Source organism: Catharus ustulatus, chromosome 4 (assembly GCF_009819885.2).
Source record: "Catharus ustulatus isolate bCatUst1 chromosome 4, bCatUst1.pri.v2, whole genome shotgun sequence".
Lineage (NCBI taxonomy): Eukaryota > Metazoa > Chordata > Aves > Passeriformes > Turdidae > Catharus > Catharus ustulatus.
Genome location: NC_046224.1, coordinates 20,437,716 through 20,455,300, shown reverse-complemented (window position 1 = coordinate 20,455,300; position 17,585 = coordinate 20,437,716). Strand labels below are relative to the sequence as shown.

Genomic DNA, 17,585 nt, shown 5'->3' with positions numbered 1-17,585 from the left:
CTGCTGCACCACTCCCCTGCTGGCAGCTCTTGTTCTTCTCTCAGATGCCTATCATACCACAGCTGTCAGGATGTGACACATTGCCTTCCACACAGAGATCGCATCCTCATGAGGGTTCAGAAAATCTGAGGGTTCTTGAGTGTGGGTTTGGGACTCATACTCCTGCCTGGAAGATTTGATTGCCTGACCAAACTCTGATTTCCTCCTCCAGAGGCTGAATTTGTCATCCACTGAAGGTCATTGATAAATCAAAGTGGTTTCTGTGTATTCTGAGAGGTACCATTGTGTAATGCAGAACTGTACCACTTACACAAAATGAAGGCTTACACCACACATGTTCTAAATATTGTAGTAGTTAGTGCCTTGGAAGCAAGTACTTTAAAATAAGACAGCACTAATGCTTTATAAATGATAAAAAAAGAATTGGTTAGTATTCCAGGTTAATTTTCAGAAATTTTGGATATTTTTGTTATCAGAGTCCATATCGTGCTGTGAAGTAAAATTTTTAAAACTATTTCATGTTGGCCAGCCTTCTTTGGATAGTGTTATTTATCCTGCTCTACCCAATAGGAGCAGAGAAAGGTCAAAGCTAAGTGTTTCTGAAGATGCCATCCACTTTTGATTTTGCTTCCAATATTCAGACGTGTCCACCACTTTTTCACTCCTGCTTTGAAGCAACAAGGATTTCATTCAGTGATGAATAGACCTTGCAAAATTACAGCCTGAATAATCAGGAGCAATAAGCAAACAGTATCTCTTACAATAAGGGTTTACACAAGGGCATCTGGAAACGCACCATCTAGACTTGTGAACATTTTGTAAAATTGTTTTGAAATGGCAAACTCTACCGTTGTTTTTAAGATAGAATTGAAGAGTCTGGCCACCAGTCACTAGTGAATTACCCTGATTTCCTCTTAACAAAGCTGCAATAATTCTCCCTGTATGGATGTCAAAAGAATGAAGCCATGATGCTGAAGCAGGTCAAGAAAGCCTCAATATTTTCAAAGCTTTCTATATAATCTGTGTGCTCCCTACTTTGTTATCTGCTGAGTGATCAGGAAGGAGCAAGCTGCTCCATGACTAAATTCAGAGTCCCTGGTGTATTTCTGAATCATGAGACCTCACTCTACTGCCAGAGCGGGTCCATCTCAAGGAATGCCACAGAAGTTGAAGAAGGCACATGCATTGTTTCTGTGGCTAGAACACTTTTAAAAAAAGAATATTTTATATCCTGCAATGACTTGCAATTGCTTTTAGAATTTTCTTTTTAGCAATGAAAGCACAAGGAAGAACAGTTGATGATTTGCTGTGAAAATGAAAACAAAATAAATACAAAATAAGCCTGCAATTTTGTTCTTTATACATATCCATTTTACCTTATGAGTTCTCTACTGCTACAGGGTGTTTCATACCTGATGTATTTTTCATACTTAGATAAGAAAAAACAGAAGGTATCCTACAAAGGCACCAGCTCACTGGTTGCATATTCTGGGTCTGATTCTTTTCTTGTTCAGGAGTAATTCCATTAAAATCAATGGAGCTTTATATTGCAAACCCTGCTAATTGAAAGAAGAATCAAGGCCTCTCAGTTCATGAGTTGTGGTCAGTTCCAGTGGAAGTCTTTATGCTACTGTAAAAGTTCTGACAACCAGCAGAGTAAAAGCAATATTTTACATAGAAAATTTAATAGCCCAACATGCAAATAATATTTAACCAATTATAAAAATAACCTGAATTTCAGTGTGGAATTAATCTGGTTATCAGATTTAATATAAATTCTCTATTTTCTCCACAGAAAAAAGCATTTATAGCTTAAATTATTTTCCTATTAGATGAGATACTTATTTATACTTATTTATGGGATACTAATTACATAGTGTACAAGCAATTGACAGGTGCATACCAGATACGTCCAACAGACATGCACTGTCTGTGCTGCCTTACGTACCTGGATCTTCTCGACCTCCCATTGATTTCAATGAAATGTCCATTTAAAAAACAGCAGCGCACAAGTATGCAGGGGGCTCCAGCATTGAAGGGGTTAAAGGGCCTAAGGACAGAATACCCCATGAAAACAGCTGCACTGCTACAGCCCATCTTAATCTCTAACCAGTATTGTACTGAAATGGTAGGCTTTAACAAGAAACAGCAATGCATGTGGTATCTAAGAACTCCAGTTATATTTTCTATAGGTCTTTTGGTGTTGTTATCACATTAACTTTACAGTATAGTGTGGCTTTGGTGGTTGAGACAAAATACAGCTACACCTACCTGAAAGGCATTCTTACATTCATTAGTTCAGCATATTTGCCCAGGACCTCCCAAGGGGCATGCAGTTTCACGAAGATGATGTCACTGTTTGTTAGGGATGACTGCAAAAGAGAAACAAAACAGCCACCAGAGCTTACTTTTTCAAGCAAAAGAGAAAGAAACCATAGTCAGTGGTCAGTGTGATGTGCCACCCCTCCCAAATCCCAATTCTTCTTGAAATGCATTATCAGTATTTTTGAACTAATTTTTCTTCTGCTGTCCTGGAAGCCATGCTGTGACTCCCTTCTAGCCTGCATGTGTGCATCCTTTACATGGAAAAGAGGACATGGAGGGCAGACAGATGCATCTATGGGTTAGCTGAGTGTACAGAGCAAGGAGAGAACTTTATGCAGGGCATGCACATCAGCATGGCTGCTGCCTAACAGAAAGCTGTCTGGCAAAGACCAGAGGATGTGCAGGAAAGAGGAGAAGAGGAGGAATTCAGCTCTGTTTGCATTCAGGAGGAGACCGTGCTCTGCAAGAAAGCTACATCAGGTTTGGCTGAAGCTGGTGTGAGAACATGATAATATTGGAAGATTAAATGTTCAAATTCTAATGAATATTAATTAAATTTTCATGAAGTTACATACAATACAATTTTAGATAATCAAGTGGATGCCATTCCAAGAAATAGGTAAAGGTGTCCTTAGTATGAGAAAAGGAAAATATGATGTCAGGAAACCAGGCAAGAAAATTGTTAGTTAGCTTTGGGGATGATTTCCTAGTTTTTTAAATGTTGTCTAATATTCAATGTTTCTCACATAAATTCTGGGTTAACACAACTTACTAGGAGTTCTTAAATCTAGTATTGTTTATCTGGAAACTATTGTGACTATATGGGTGGGAGGCTGACATTTATACTTTTTACACTCTCCTTCCACTGTCCTGATACATGCTGAAATTATTGAATTTGCATGTCCATGTCCTCAGAGTAGCTAATAAACTATTACTAGTTTGTGACATGATAGGAATGAAAATTCCAACATTTAAGATACATACATATTATTTTCTTTAGCACATAAAAAAACTCCAAAACCAAATAAAGAAATAAAAAACCAAAACAAAAACAAACGGAAAAAACCAACCACCCAACGCAAAATCCCAACCCAATCGCTACAGAGTTACAGTTTTACAAACAAATATAATATTGGACCATAATGGACACAGAGAAACATTTGTACTCAAAATACTACTGGGGTGCAAACATGGATTTAAAATATAAAGGAATGAGTGACTTTCTGGCACTAAAAATTGTAGGAAAAAAACTTTCTTCTTTGCTGATAAACTTCTGAAAAATATTTCAATACAAAATGATACAACAGCAACAAAATGCCCCCAAGAGACTTGCTTCAGAGACAATGAATTCGTTTGCACTCTTTCCCTGACTTTTATGGATTCTAAATCAGGCTTTAATTATGTCTTTCTTTATAGGTACATTTCACGAATTAGCTTTTATTTTCCCATGAGAATTTAGCAAGGCAACACCACAAAACCAAAACTAAATTCTGCCGCTCTAAAAATCTCCTGCAAACTGCTCTCTCAAAGGTGAGTTTAAGTCAGCAGCAGATTGACAATTTTGTCATAAACATCTTGGATTAAAAAACAAAAGAGAACAAAAATCATCAAAAATTAAAAAAAAATAATCTAAGAAACCCAACATACAGAAAGCAACTACAGTACTGACACACCATTATGAACTGAGAAATGGAGGAAATTTATTAAAAACAGCTTCTAAACTTAGTGATGGCTAACATCACTAAGTGGTGATGTTAACATCACTAAGTGGTGGTTAAACAGGAAGTTTATAGGTATTTTCCAGCATATTGTAGTTCAAGCTATATAGATATGGGAGCCAAAAATGACTTGTGAAGATGCTGTTTCACAAGTGAACATTATCTAAATTTGGTATCTTATGTGTACATGTTTTCATGCAGAAACATGAAAACCTTCCCATAGTTATCACAATACAGATGTTTGAAGAATATTTTTTGCTCTGTATCTTGCAGTGTTGGCACATCAAAATGTTTTCAAAATGGCAATCAGCTTTGCCAACAGAAGATCTATCCAACAGAAAATCTAATCAAAATACACTTGGCAGGTTCAGTTATACTCAGAAAAAAAAGAAATAATAATGCTAAATTATTAATATAAAAATCAATTTCTCTTGGATTTGCTCATATTAAGTGTTCATAAAGGAAAGCTCTAAGCAAGGCTGAGAAAAGCAAGGCTGGGAAAAACAAGACTGGAAAGACAATAACAAATCCTGATGGAGGACAAATTGAATGAGATGTCACACTCACCTAATCTAAGAAGTAAATAGCTAAACAAAATATCTGGGAAAATGAGAGCATGAAGACCCTCTTCATTATAAAAAGACTTTAGTGAATAGAATCCTCTAAACGGTCTTGGTTAGATTAGTATTTAGACTCACTATCCTTCATCTTATAAATGTTTCAAATGAGAATAAAGGAACATTCTTCTGTTGTAATTGATTTTCAAGGGTTGGCTCACTAAATGATTTGGAGAAGTAAACTCAATTATGGGAACATGCAAACAAAAATCAATGTAACATTACTCCCCTTGGAAACCTAAATAAGACAACTATTGACAAGAGCAATCTGCTATAAAGTGATGTCTAGATGACAAAGAAAGAAAAAAAGAGGAATTCAGGGGGCACACCAACGAGATAAAACACATAGCAAACACAGAAATGGATGTTTGGAATTGACCTGTAGCACCAGTAGCTATAGTTATCACCATGCAATAACTTTCAGTGTTCAAATAAATTGGTTGTTTTGAACTGATTTATTGAGGAGGAGTATCCATAAAAAATGGTTTTCTTTTGATCACTAACAAACATTCTCAGCAGTCTTCAGAACAGCATAAAGCCAGGGTGACAAGAGACTTCCCAAAATCCAATAGCTGTAGACTTATCTTGGGTGGAAGGGCTCATCTGGACCAAGTCTCTGCCCAAAGCAGGGCTAGCTGAGATCAGCCTGCTCGGAAAGGAGCTTGTCCCACTGAGTACTGAATGTCTCTCACAGGAAGAGATTTCACAGACTTTGGGCAACCCACTGAAACTGACTGGAGAAAAGAATATTTTCTGTGAAAGAACTGCTCTCTTCCATAGAGAAATATTGGCTTAAAACTACCACTTTCTAGCCTTGTTTTCCTTTTAAAAAACCCTTATTTATTACAAGAAATGTATTTAATGGTTATTCTCATTGAGAAGTAGTAGCCTGGTATATTTAGTTTAATTGACCTGATCTTCAAAATAGGATTGCATGGTAGAATTCAGTTTACCAGTCTGGCTTACAGATAGCCAATGTACGTTTTGGCTTCACTGACAACATTAGCACCATATCACTGCTAGAATACAGGCACTACTGTAGGTCCACATATTATTAGACTTGCCCTTCTGGCGAGGCTACCATTCTATTTCACCGTTAAGTTTATAAAGACATTGCTATTTCCCAAAGAAATCCAATCAGCTGCAAACACATTTAAAAACAAAGCCACATTTTCTTCTCCAGTATCACTAACTAAGGAGTGAAGGAGACTAAAGCATGGGCCATTTATGTACAGAATTCCAAAAGCAGAAACAACTCTGTGGTGAGTTAGAGACATCAGCCAGGTAGAGGAAAGCTTGTAAAGATCGGGTGGTGCTCTCCTTCTAAAGTGGGTGCAGAACAGTGCTAACTGCTGGTTAACCCTGGCTACTAAACTCCCACGTATTCCTGCAAGCATTCTAATGGCAGGATTTAAATATATATGTGTGTGCTATTGTCCTGACTCTGCTCAGTCTGAACTTGCCATTGCTAGTGTGAATAGAAGCAGAGTTATGCTGACATGGAATGTCTCTTGAAAAGCCCATATTTTGCTGCATTTGCAGGCTGCCTTCCAGGATCAAGGCTAAAGATTAGTATCTTTTGTCAAATATACTCTTAAACATTCTCCTCCTCCTTGCTAGTTTTAGTTCGTTATCAATAATATTGTCAAGTCATTTTAAGACAAAAGCAGCTGTAGGTACTCACCTTGATGTAAGAATTTCTTGAATCTAAAAGTTAAGAAAGTTGAGAAAACCTATTCACAGCATATAACCTTGAAGAAGGATAAAATTACAGCGTCTCCAATTGAATGGTGCCTTTGTTTATTTGCCTTGAGGCTACTAAACAGGTTTTCATTCATGTATGCAAAACAATGGGGTGAAAAAAATAATCAGGATTTACCATTAAGTTGTTTTCCCTATCATCATTTATAGAGCAAATTTCTTTCAAGGCTGAGTCTCTCTTCACCTTTAAAAGCCTTCCTTGTAAAAGTAAAATGAGATAAGATTTTGAAATAGATTGAACAACCAGAATTAATGTCACCTACTTTAGGAAGATCCTACAAGGTAAGTTAAAAATCCAGAACAGAAACAGGTCTTTACATTTCGGCATATCTAGATAATTTCTGATGAGATCATAATGCAGGGAAAAACAAAAAAGGAGACAAAATCAACATACTTCCTCTAGTAACAATTCTTTCTGTAATCTAGCTCATTATGATGTCTGAGTGCAGAGTAGTAAATAGTAACTACTACATGTTCCACTGTTTTTGAGAATTACTTAACAGCACAGTTTGATTTGCCATGTGGTGTGAATTAAGTGGAAAAACAAACCCCAGCAAATTTTAGTTGATTAAACTGTTCTTCATCTGCAAAACCAAAGTAAATGTAAATTCAAGTGGGTAATTCCACAGAGTTGGAAAAACTGAAGGTATATTCTGCCAATACTTCTCCAGTGCACACATTACCCCAGGGCAATTATTTAGATACCATCAGTGTATGTCTGGTTTCAGGGAAAATGCTGCATACTCACCAACATTAGCCTCCAGGTTCTTGTTTCTGAGGAACTTAATGAATACAGCACCATTATCTTTCACACATGTACTTTCAATCAAAGCACGAGTTTGGTGAAAAAGGGGAATTTATTGTTTGCATTTTAATTAGGATATTAACAAGCCTTTAACTTGCAAGAAAATGTAGATTTTTATGTGAAATCTCATGACAAAATGTGATGATGAAGTAAAGCTTTGTTTTCATTTTGAAAAGTACTTGCAGAGGTTCTGCTCCAGTGGAGTTAGTAATTCAGGCAGGTGGCTGCTTCCTGCCAGCATTCAGGCAATGTGTCATCTAATCCAGCTCAAAGCAGGTGTCATTGTTACAGTGCCTAATTTCTGGCAGCATTTGACAGGATCTCAGTTCTGGAACAGAACTAGGGGCAATGCTTGCAATGTCCTTCTATGTAAACAAAAATATGTGGGTGGGAGGACAGCTTCAAGAACAGGGTAGGTTGCTTGAGTAGAAGTAAAATACAAATGCTTTCTCACTGTTCAAAATTACTGTGCAATGATGAGCTCACAAGCTTACAATCTGCAGTAGAGAAATACAAATTCTTTAAGATAAGAAACGACATCAGAAGGAAGTGTTTAATTCCGGCAAATGTCATCTAAATCCGCAGAATGGATCTTACAACTTAGATGTAGTAAATCCACCATGCAAACAATATCCTCTGTCTTGGACTGCACTTCTGAGAAGAAATAATTAGAAATACCTGCAGCATGACCATCTTAATGGAAAAGGTTGATATGACTGTGAGGTAATGATAAAACATTTCTTGATAATTTCATCAGCAAATACTGAATGAATACAGGTTAAACCCATCTGGGTAAGATCTCTGTGACAAATGTCACAGGTAATATGGGTTTTATCTGACAAATATCTTTTAATTCCTCTGGACTGTAAAATTACTATAAACTTGTGAAATCATTATTTGCAGATTTAAAAATGCAGTTAGCTAAAATCTCTGAGTGGAATGATTAATTTTTACTTATGAAAACAGTATTTGACATTGTCTCTTTACATAAAACATCAGTTATGGGCTCAAATTTTAGATTAAAAAGGTTAATATTTTATACAGTGATAGCTGACAACATCAAAACTTTTTGACTGTTCTGTAGGCTGAATGAAAGTCTCTTAAGTACATTATTTTACTTTTGACATAACAGGCCATTAAAAATACATCACACAATTGAACTACATTTTATAAGGCAGTTTCCTTTGTGATTTATCCTAAGAGTAAAACATAAAGCCAGTGTTTTTTCCAATATGGATTTATTTCCAATTAATAATTTTTTGAAGTGGAAAATACTTACATTTAATAAATTGTCCATTAAATATTCATGTTTGCTTTGAGAGGCTTACTGGAAAAACATTGCTTTAGTAAAGAAAAAGGTAATTTATTTTTTGTCCAACAGTTAATTTCACAAACATGATAATCAAACACACAAAAAATGCAGGCAGGTTTATGATAGCTTTTTCATACAAATAACCTAGGAAAAACGGAATAAGCTGCTTATTGCATCATAGAATAATATAGGCCATCTAGGCATATCTCCTGCACTAAGCAGGGAGACAGCTAGAGTGGTTTGTGGCATCTTTGAATACCTCTGTGGCTGCAGACCTTGCGACCTTTCTGGGCACCAGAGTGTCTCTGGACAGAAAGGTCAGAGCTGAACTTCCATGTGGATGCAGAAGTGTTGGCAGCAGGCCAGGTTCTGAGCACCTGCCCATGCTCCAGCACTGTGAAGCTCTTTGGCTGCTCAACGCCCCCTCCAGAGCCCTGTTTCTCAGCTCATACAATCAAGGAAGACAAGAAATATATATATATGACTATCAATCTGGACTCCAAAGTCTTTTCAGCACCCACACTTTCCAGGATGCAGTAAACTGCCCTGCAGCTCTCTGTACACCTCTGTATTTGATGGTGCAGCTCAAAATTCTTTCTAAAGGGGGACATGCACGAGCTCAACAAGAGCACAGCTGAGAAGAGACTACTCTTAAGATTACTGTCAGTTCAGTCCACATGACACAAGTCCCATGTTCTTCAAGCCAGCTACACATCCAACACAATTAATTAATTGCATGCAGAGGTGATAGCCCATGCTGTGGGGGAAGCAGTGGGGTGATGCGTATGCCTGTTAGTACAGATTTTTATCTCAGGGGCTGTCCCATGCTGGCATGACTAGAATAACTATGTCACTGGCAGCATCTGGGTAGGTTTCTGCACCAATCCTGGCTGTGCAGGACACTCATGTGCCTCTGCTCTGCAGCAAAGTCACAGAAGCGCAGTCCGACTGCTCCTTCTCAGATTTAAGGCAGCTCCTCATTTTCCAGGGAAGGGAAAGCACCAAAGAAAAGCCAAGATCCAGTTAAATGGAGGGGAAAGATTCATGTGAAGAATGTGAATCACTAACAACTCTATCATTAATAGTTACCCATAAACTCTGCTAGTCTGGGTGGCTCAAATGCTTGTCCACTTGACTAATATCTCAGTTTTCTATGCCTTACTTATCTTACTGCAAGGATTATTAGAAATAAAAAGAGTTGAAGGAACCATCTTCTAATAATTCGTTTCACATTGTTCAAATCATTGCTGCAAAACTTTCCTGCCTTCCTCATTTAAAGGCAGAAACATGAGCAAGCCATTTTCCCTTTTTTCTTCCCCTTCATACAAACTTTTATGCAGTCGTTATATTTCTTTAATAAGATAGACAAAGTTAGTTTCTGAGCAACTGCATTCTCTAGTCTTACTAAGGTACTCAAGAGATCTGATATACTGAAAGGATGCAAGCAAAATTTTACAAGGAAAATTGTTTTGTAAATATGCCAAAGCATATGGTAGAGCAGTCATCTCTTCAGATACTCCACCATTACTACACAAAAGGGAAGTTCTTTCCAAAGTAAAATGTGATGGTGAGAGTCGGCTTGATTTCCACTATTCAGCTCACAATTCAAGTTAAAATAATTAGACAGATTGACCTTCTTTTAAATCCCAAACCATGCTCTGACTGTGTAAGACTTCCCACATAAAAATAAATAAAAAACCCCCAAGAGATGAAGGCAAATCCATCTTAATATGAAGGCAAATCCATCTTAATATGTTGTCTTCAGCAAGCCACAGTTTTATGTTGATCATAGAAAGAAATCTCATGGTTTAGTGCAGAATAGAAATTTCTAATAATTGATGGTGTACATGATTTTTCACCTGTCTGCTCAGCTAAGCTCAAAGTAATTTGACCTCTGAATGCAACTAGATCATTTGGTGTTAAAAACCCACACATCAGAAACAGAAGAAAAAAACCACTTTCTTAAGCAAAGATAGAGTAACCAGAATCTGACTGTAGACAAGATGAAATTGAAATACATAATGTCTCTAAACTAAGAAGGCAAAGATCTGAGTCCTTTGTGCATCTGTGTACAAGTCCCCTCATTTGTTAGACATGGTAAATGAAACAAGGTTGAGGTATGACAAGGGCAAATTCCGAATTTGCTTTGGACTGTTCTAATTTATTGTGATAAAGCAATGCCCATACATGGTACAATGAATTGTCAAGGCAGACACCTGAACATGAACTCTGCTATTGAACAATTATTGCTGTCCCCAGTGTGCCTACTGACATAAGGTGCTGGATGAAAACACCTCCTGTTTGACACAGAAGAGTAGAGCAGCACCAGATGGAGCTCAGTATCTTAATGGTTCAGATAAATGTAATAGAGCACAGGGAGGATTTTCTCTCCTAGTTTGGAGCTCTGACATGCAGATTTAATGAGAGAAGTTGCAGAAAACAAACAAGTCCTCTTTTTCTTGAAAGACAACATCACTACCACATGAAATAATGTTAGTTTTGATCTGATTGCATATATTGCAAAGTGGTGGTACTAATCCTGAAATTGCAGAAAAATTTTGGATTTTAAGATCCCTATAGTGCTGTGAAATGAAGGCCACAAATAACACATACTGGCAAAGAATCCCCCTTTTCAAATTCACTTATACCATGGAGACTGCTGTAATGAAGATTCTTTTCTCAGTAGACATTACTATCCTGGTCCTTCTCTAGAGATAAAAAAATTATTATTTTCTTTAAGAAGCCCTCAACTTACAAAAGACAGCTTGTTCATCTTAGGAAAGTACAAATGTCTTTTTTATCTATTGACAGATTAATATTTCTAGATGTATTTGTTAGTATTTTGCCCATTTTTTATAAGAGCTGTGCCTCTCAGAGATGCAGCAGAGAATTCACAGCCAAAAGTGAAACAGAAATTACGAGTTTTTACCTCTGTGGTACTATTCAGTGATAAAATTTGGAGTAGAATTGAAATTCTCATCTACTGTACCTCTGTAATGAGTATGCTTACAGCAATAAGTATTTCATTATCTTCTATAGGGAAGTGTAAAAATGTAACTTGGAAATAAAATTAAGACCTCACTTCACTTAATAATCCCAGTTTTTCAAGCTCTTTATAGATAGATGCACTATTACAGATATTTGCTTCTATTACAAATATTTCCTGTCAGGAAAATTACAATTCCATTGGATAATTTTCGAAATAAATCAATATGGTTCATACATCAAAGGCTCCATAGCTAATAATCATTTTTTGAAAGGAATTTTCTTAAAAACACAGCATTTTGGGCCCAATGAATATTATAAAAGGTATTTTAAAATTGGAGGGAAATTCCATTAGTGTTGCATCGCTAGACAGCAGGGAAAATTTTGCAAATTGCAGAACACTATCTCAACAAACCACCTCTTAGGGTATTATAATTGCACATACACTGCAGGCTGTTGTTCCTGTCAAATATTTAAAATACAACATCCAGCGTGTCCAAGAAATGTAGTGCAGAAATGTGCTCTGAATCATTTGATGCAACTTTGCAGAGTCACTGTAATTACTTGTGCTGTACAAGCACGCATACACTGTCATGCATAACCTCTTCTGAATGTCAGAGAAGAGTGGTGAATTGGTTAGGGAAGAAATGGTATTAAAATTGTATGGCACATACCTCTCCTAGTTCTTGGTACTAGGGACTGAAAGCTTTGAACTGAATTGTTGTCACAGTAGCACAGCTGGTGAATTTCTTTTCTAAAATAATGTTATTGCCCTACTGTCCACAATTGCCATATTGCTCTTCAAAAAAGGAAAGATTATAAAATTACAAAAATTAACTAATTTCTGCAGCACAATATTTCAAAGCAACTTCCCCTCCCTCTTTCTGTGTCTTACACACACATACCCAGAAACACAACTGACAAATAACTTCTCTCAGTGGTATATTTGTTTCCTCCTCCAGAATCCCATCTGCATCTCGCTTGCTTATCTCCTAATCAGAGTCACATTTCTCTTAGCAGGTTCCTCTCACCGCCACAGAAGGCAGCTGGTCCTGCCCATCACTCTGGCTGTGTGTGGCAGCTCCAACATCACATCTCTGCCAATGGCAGCCTCTGGAGCACAACAGATTAGAGATCTCTATTTTTTAAAACTTCAGTTTGAAAAAGGAAAAGGAAGCCATCCTAACTGTCGAACTAGAGGAACCTTGTATAAAATATACATATTCTAAATTTCCCAAACTACCAAGGGAACAAGAATGTGGGGATTCTTGCTTTGTCCAGATGGCATTTAAGCACAAAATAGGAGAAAACTGAAAGCTTTAAAATATGCTTTTTTCTGGCAGATTTTAAGTTAGAGAAGAGATTATCTAACACAGACACCATCTCCCCTTTAAAATATGAAAGGTTAACAGGAAAATATCAAAATACTAATAAGGAAAGAGCTCTGGGTAACAATTGAGCAATCATCACCACTGTACATCGTTGGTGGAAAGTGCAGTGCAGCAACACTGACAAGAAAATAGAAAGTCTAATGTTGGAAATGTCACCAAGTGCCTAAAGTGATTCACTTATCTAACATATGAATATTTTGAATGTATAATGAAGAGCAAAGGAAAATGGGGGAGGGGGAAGCTATGCTCTGTTCTCAGGTAAATGGCTTCTCATGTTATACACTAATGTTTGACAAACACATTCTTGTAGCACAGAAGATAGAGAGGTGGCTGAGAGTTAAATGCAGAAAAGATGAACACACTCTTCACCAAAATATGACTGTTAGAATCAATAAGAAAAGCCAGCAACAGAAACCAGACTAGGGTAAGACACATGAAGATTAAAAAAAACCAAACCAAAAATCAAATTAAGAGCATATAGGACTCAAATTCCCTAGTCCTATTCAGCAGGGGGTAAAGTACAGCCTGAGTAAAAAAATAGATGGATTAATTAAAGGAAGATCAGAGTAGGACAACAAGAATGATAAAGAGTTTTGGGAAACTTGACCTAGGGGAAAAAGATTGTTCAAAACACAGATGGAATTCAAAACATCATAGAAAATGCTAAGCAGAGACTACAGTAACATTTTAAAAATAAGAAACAAATAGTTAAGAATAGGAGGGAATGAACTGCACTCAGTTTTCTTCTCAGTTGGGCAATAAATAACTGGATTAAATTATAGCAAAGAAGGTTTAGGTCAGACCTATCTAACACCACACAAGAATTTCTAGGACTGGCATGTTGGACTGCAGGGAATATATGAGTGGCTGAGAGTGCTTAGCCTGGGATAAAAGGAGAAGCCCTATATTTATGCTCTCATGTGGATATTACTGCAATAAACCCTGTCAAGATGGCAGAAATGGTTCTTAAACTCTTTGTCCACATCCATAGACACATATTTTGCTTTCACCATTCTAAAATCAATAAAAAGCTATTTGACAAAAATCACAGAGGACTCAGGCAAAAGTGGTATTAAAAGCATAAGTTTCTTCAAACACATCCGATATCCTTCTGTTTCAACACTATCTGTGTACTTTACTTACTGTGGAATATGTTATTATTTTACTTTGAATTGTTTTCTGAGATCTTCAGTTTTTATAGGCTTCAAGATCAAAATTTATGTGTTAAAGTCACCAGGAACATGTCACCCTTTTGTTAGAGGCATACACTTAAACCAACTCAACCTACAAGAGGCGAGGAACTCAGGAGTAACACAATGAAGAGATCAGTGCTTTTGGATATTTTGGCAGTGCTCGTTGCTGTAGAGTTACAATGGCTGTCAGGTGATTAGAGAGGTGCATGAGCACTGTTTAGAAAATACAAATTCTAGTTGTTCAAGAAAACCTGACACATGTTCATGTTCCCATTTTAGTTTTGGGAATTTTAGGAACTGACTGTGAAAATCTCTGATGAGGATGTAAGGATGAGGAATGTAAGTGCAAGTAATCTGTTCATGTTCATGTACATCCTGATGAGACCTGAAACAAATTGTGGCCCAGCACTGTCCCAGGCTGTTGATCTAATTTTATTTTTACAATATACAGTAGTTTCACGATTATAAGTTGCATGTCCGGGTGTCTTGGGTTACAATACAGAGTGTGATAAAAGGTATCTATTCTATCACCATCTGTTGAGGGTGGGGGCAGTGATCCTTATCTCAACGGCAGATATTCTGCTAATGGGCCATCCATTGAAACCAGGCGGGGCATTGTTCTTTATCTTTTCACAATCATCCTTCCTCCAGCGAGTCATTGTCTGCTAATGGCCCATTGAGTCCCACTGTGTGACTGATAAAATTACTGCATCCCATTGGAAGTTCCTCCAGCCAGGGGAAGAGCCCAACATTTCTTACCAAGATAAAACAGGTTTTGGGACACTAAGGGAGCCCCTTTCTCCACTGGATTCCAGAGGAAAACCAGATTTCTCCACATCACCACTGGACCTCCAGAGGGAAACTGCACCTTCTGCAGGAGCACTGCTTCGACTGAATCACATCTGTCACTGCAGGAGGATGCAGCCACCATTTAATGGGACTGCTACCAACACCCTGCCTGATGGGGTGTCAGGTTGTACTCTGACTTTGTCAGGGTTTGGAGTTTGTTTCTTTGTAGCACTGTATTTCTATTTTAATTTCCCTAGTAAAGAACTGTTATTCCTAATTCCCATATCTTTGCCTGAGAGCTGCTTGATTTCAAAATTATAATAATTTGGAGGCAGGGGGTTTACATTCTCTATTTCAAAGAGAAGCTCCTGCCTTTCTCAGCAGACACCTGTCCTCCAAACCAAAACAGCAACTTTTCGTTCTTCTGTATATAAGCCGCACCTGATTATAAGCTGCACTTCGGGTTTGGACCAAAATTTTAGTCAAAATGGTGCGGTTTATAATCGTGAAATTTTATATTTAATCGTTTAATTTTTATATTTTTTTTATGAATTAAAATGCTGGTACAGAAACTCTGATTGCAAATGACTCAGATTGTTTCTGCAACAAGAATCTAGTCATGAGTTTAGGAAATTAGGTTTCCTTTTATGTGACATGTTGTCTAATGGAAAATATCCTTCGTGCCCAACAAGTAATCTATGAAATGAATTAAGAAGATAGTATATAAGAGCTTTTCTAGTGAGGCATGGTGAGTCCTGTATGAGCATTCCAGGGGTCAGCTGTGATGCCATTTAAGAGAGAAAAGTATTTTGCTGCAACACCAGACTGAATAAATTTCTTGAAAATGGAGGAAATCTGACAAGGTTTCTAAAAATTCGTCAGGAAACACGTGAAAATTTTCACTTTGATTTAGTTAAAAACAACTGTCCATACAAAATAGCATGTTTTGATATTTCACTGGATTATATTTGTTTTCTCTTTTGTAAAGATAGCTTTTCTAACAACTAGCACAGTATTTTAATATCAGGTATTTAATACTGAATCTGTTTAAATGAAATATTTTTACATATTCAAAATGTTTCTCTTTCCTCAGCTAAAACTCCCTGCTGAGTCTAATCTATACTAGTGATTATTAATTCATTGCCTTTCGCCTTTGCTGCATTCTGTTTAGACATTCTCCATAAATACAAAACAATTGTTTCAAGATGTTAAGGGTTTGTGTTTTATTTCCAAAGAGATTTTGCACTTACATTTTTATAGTGGGAGGTATTCAATGAGAAGAGGGCTTTTCTTACATATCTGCCATGATTTAATGTGGATATGCCTCCACATTTTGATTCTAGTGTCCTCGTATGCTTTCTCATCATCATTCTAAATTCTCCACTTTCCCAAAACTCTAATGCGTTCCCCTTTCCCAATCATTTTTGTGTTGTGCCTTTTTGCTGGAATAATACATTAGTAGGAGACATAAATTGTGTTTCCTTTCATAAGACAGACAAAATCCAGCCCAAGATGGAAATATAAATAGGCATGGCAAGCAGCCATCAATTCCTAGTCAAAACATCAAAGAATAAAAAACATCAAATAATGGAAAACATTAATCCATTCCATAGCTTGGGGGTTTTAGAATGGGAATTTTCAGTTGTCACCCATTAATTGTATACTTTACATTATACCACTACTGGGGATGGGGATGATCTTGCAATCCACAGATCTACTAATATAAACCCATAGATAATACCTGGACAGAGGGCAAACAGACCTATCTTGAGTAGTTAATAGATAGGTTGTGTGACAAGCATTTGATTCAGTTTCTCCTGCTGGATACTGGCAGGCCACTATATCTATATCAAAACAGTGGCACTATCATGTCTCTAAGCACACTGATCCTGAGAAGTTCCCAGAAGGCAGGGAGCAGAGACCACAGGTGTGATTCAGGCAACTGAGTTTAGATGTCTGCAATGGAGAGGAACAGGCACCTTCAAGGTGAGATTCATTTGTCCTAGTTTCCTCAGAACAAGCTGAACTCATACATATTAAGGGTTTTTTCCAACCTAGTCATATTATGTACATTGTCAACAGCTACAGTCAATATGGTTTCTGTTTTTTTAGCTCTTGGGGCTCTGCAGTACAACCACCTTATTTTCCCTGGACTCCTGTTACCTTCCTCACCACCCACATCAACTTCTGAAGCAGCAGAAACACATTACTTCCTACAACCTCTTCTTGGGTGCCTCTAGTGCACTGCTCAGCTGTCTGGGACACATCACAGCAGCAGCATTTGATTCAGAGCATTTTACAAGGCCTTGGCTGCCATCCATTTCTCCCATCCCACCCTATTCATTCTCCAGAGAAGACATAGGGAAATGCAGACTTTTAAATAACAAAGCCTCCCATCAGTGTCCTCTGTACTTTAAAAGGCCTCTTGAATTTGGTCAGTACTTTCTGTATTTCATTACTTGAATTCTTGTATCCTGTGAATTTCTGAAGCTAATGATAAAATCCATAAATTTGCACAAGAACATTGACCTGGAATGTTCAAAAAATCACAGCTTCTTTCCTCTCAACTGCTGTTTCAGGACTTTATTTAATAAAATCTTGTCTCAGAAAGTCACAGTTTCCAATAGCAATAGCACTCACAGTAAAAGTTCAAGAACTCTGGTGATTGAAGGGCCATCTATAGAAAATC

General features: G+C 37.2%; 1 protein-coding gene across 8 annotated transcripts in view; it reads right to left on the bottom strand.

The window, feature by feature from the left end:
* ANO4 (anoctamin 4) overlaps window positions 1–17,585 on the bottom strand; it is a 200,054-nt gene that overhangs the window by 65,076 nt on the left and 117,393 nt on the right. For 6 of the 8 annotated variants that reach the window (XM_042779186.1, XM_033057538.2, XM_033057539.2 and 3 more), the window contains 2 exons: window positions 2,272–2,372; window positions 1,949–2,050 (listed from right to left, as the gene is read on the bottom strand). In XM_042779186.1, coding sequence (XP_042635120.1) covers window positions 1,949–2,050; window positions 2,272–2,372 — 203 coding nt within the window. The remainder of the gene's footprint in view (window positions 1–1,948; window positions 2,051–2,271; window positions 2,373–17,585) is intronic. The other 2 variants (XM_033057540.2, XM_033057544.2) reach the window with 1 other exon arrangement.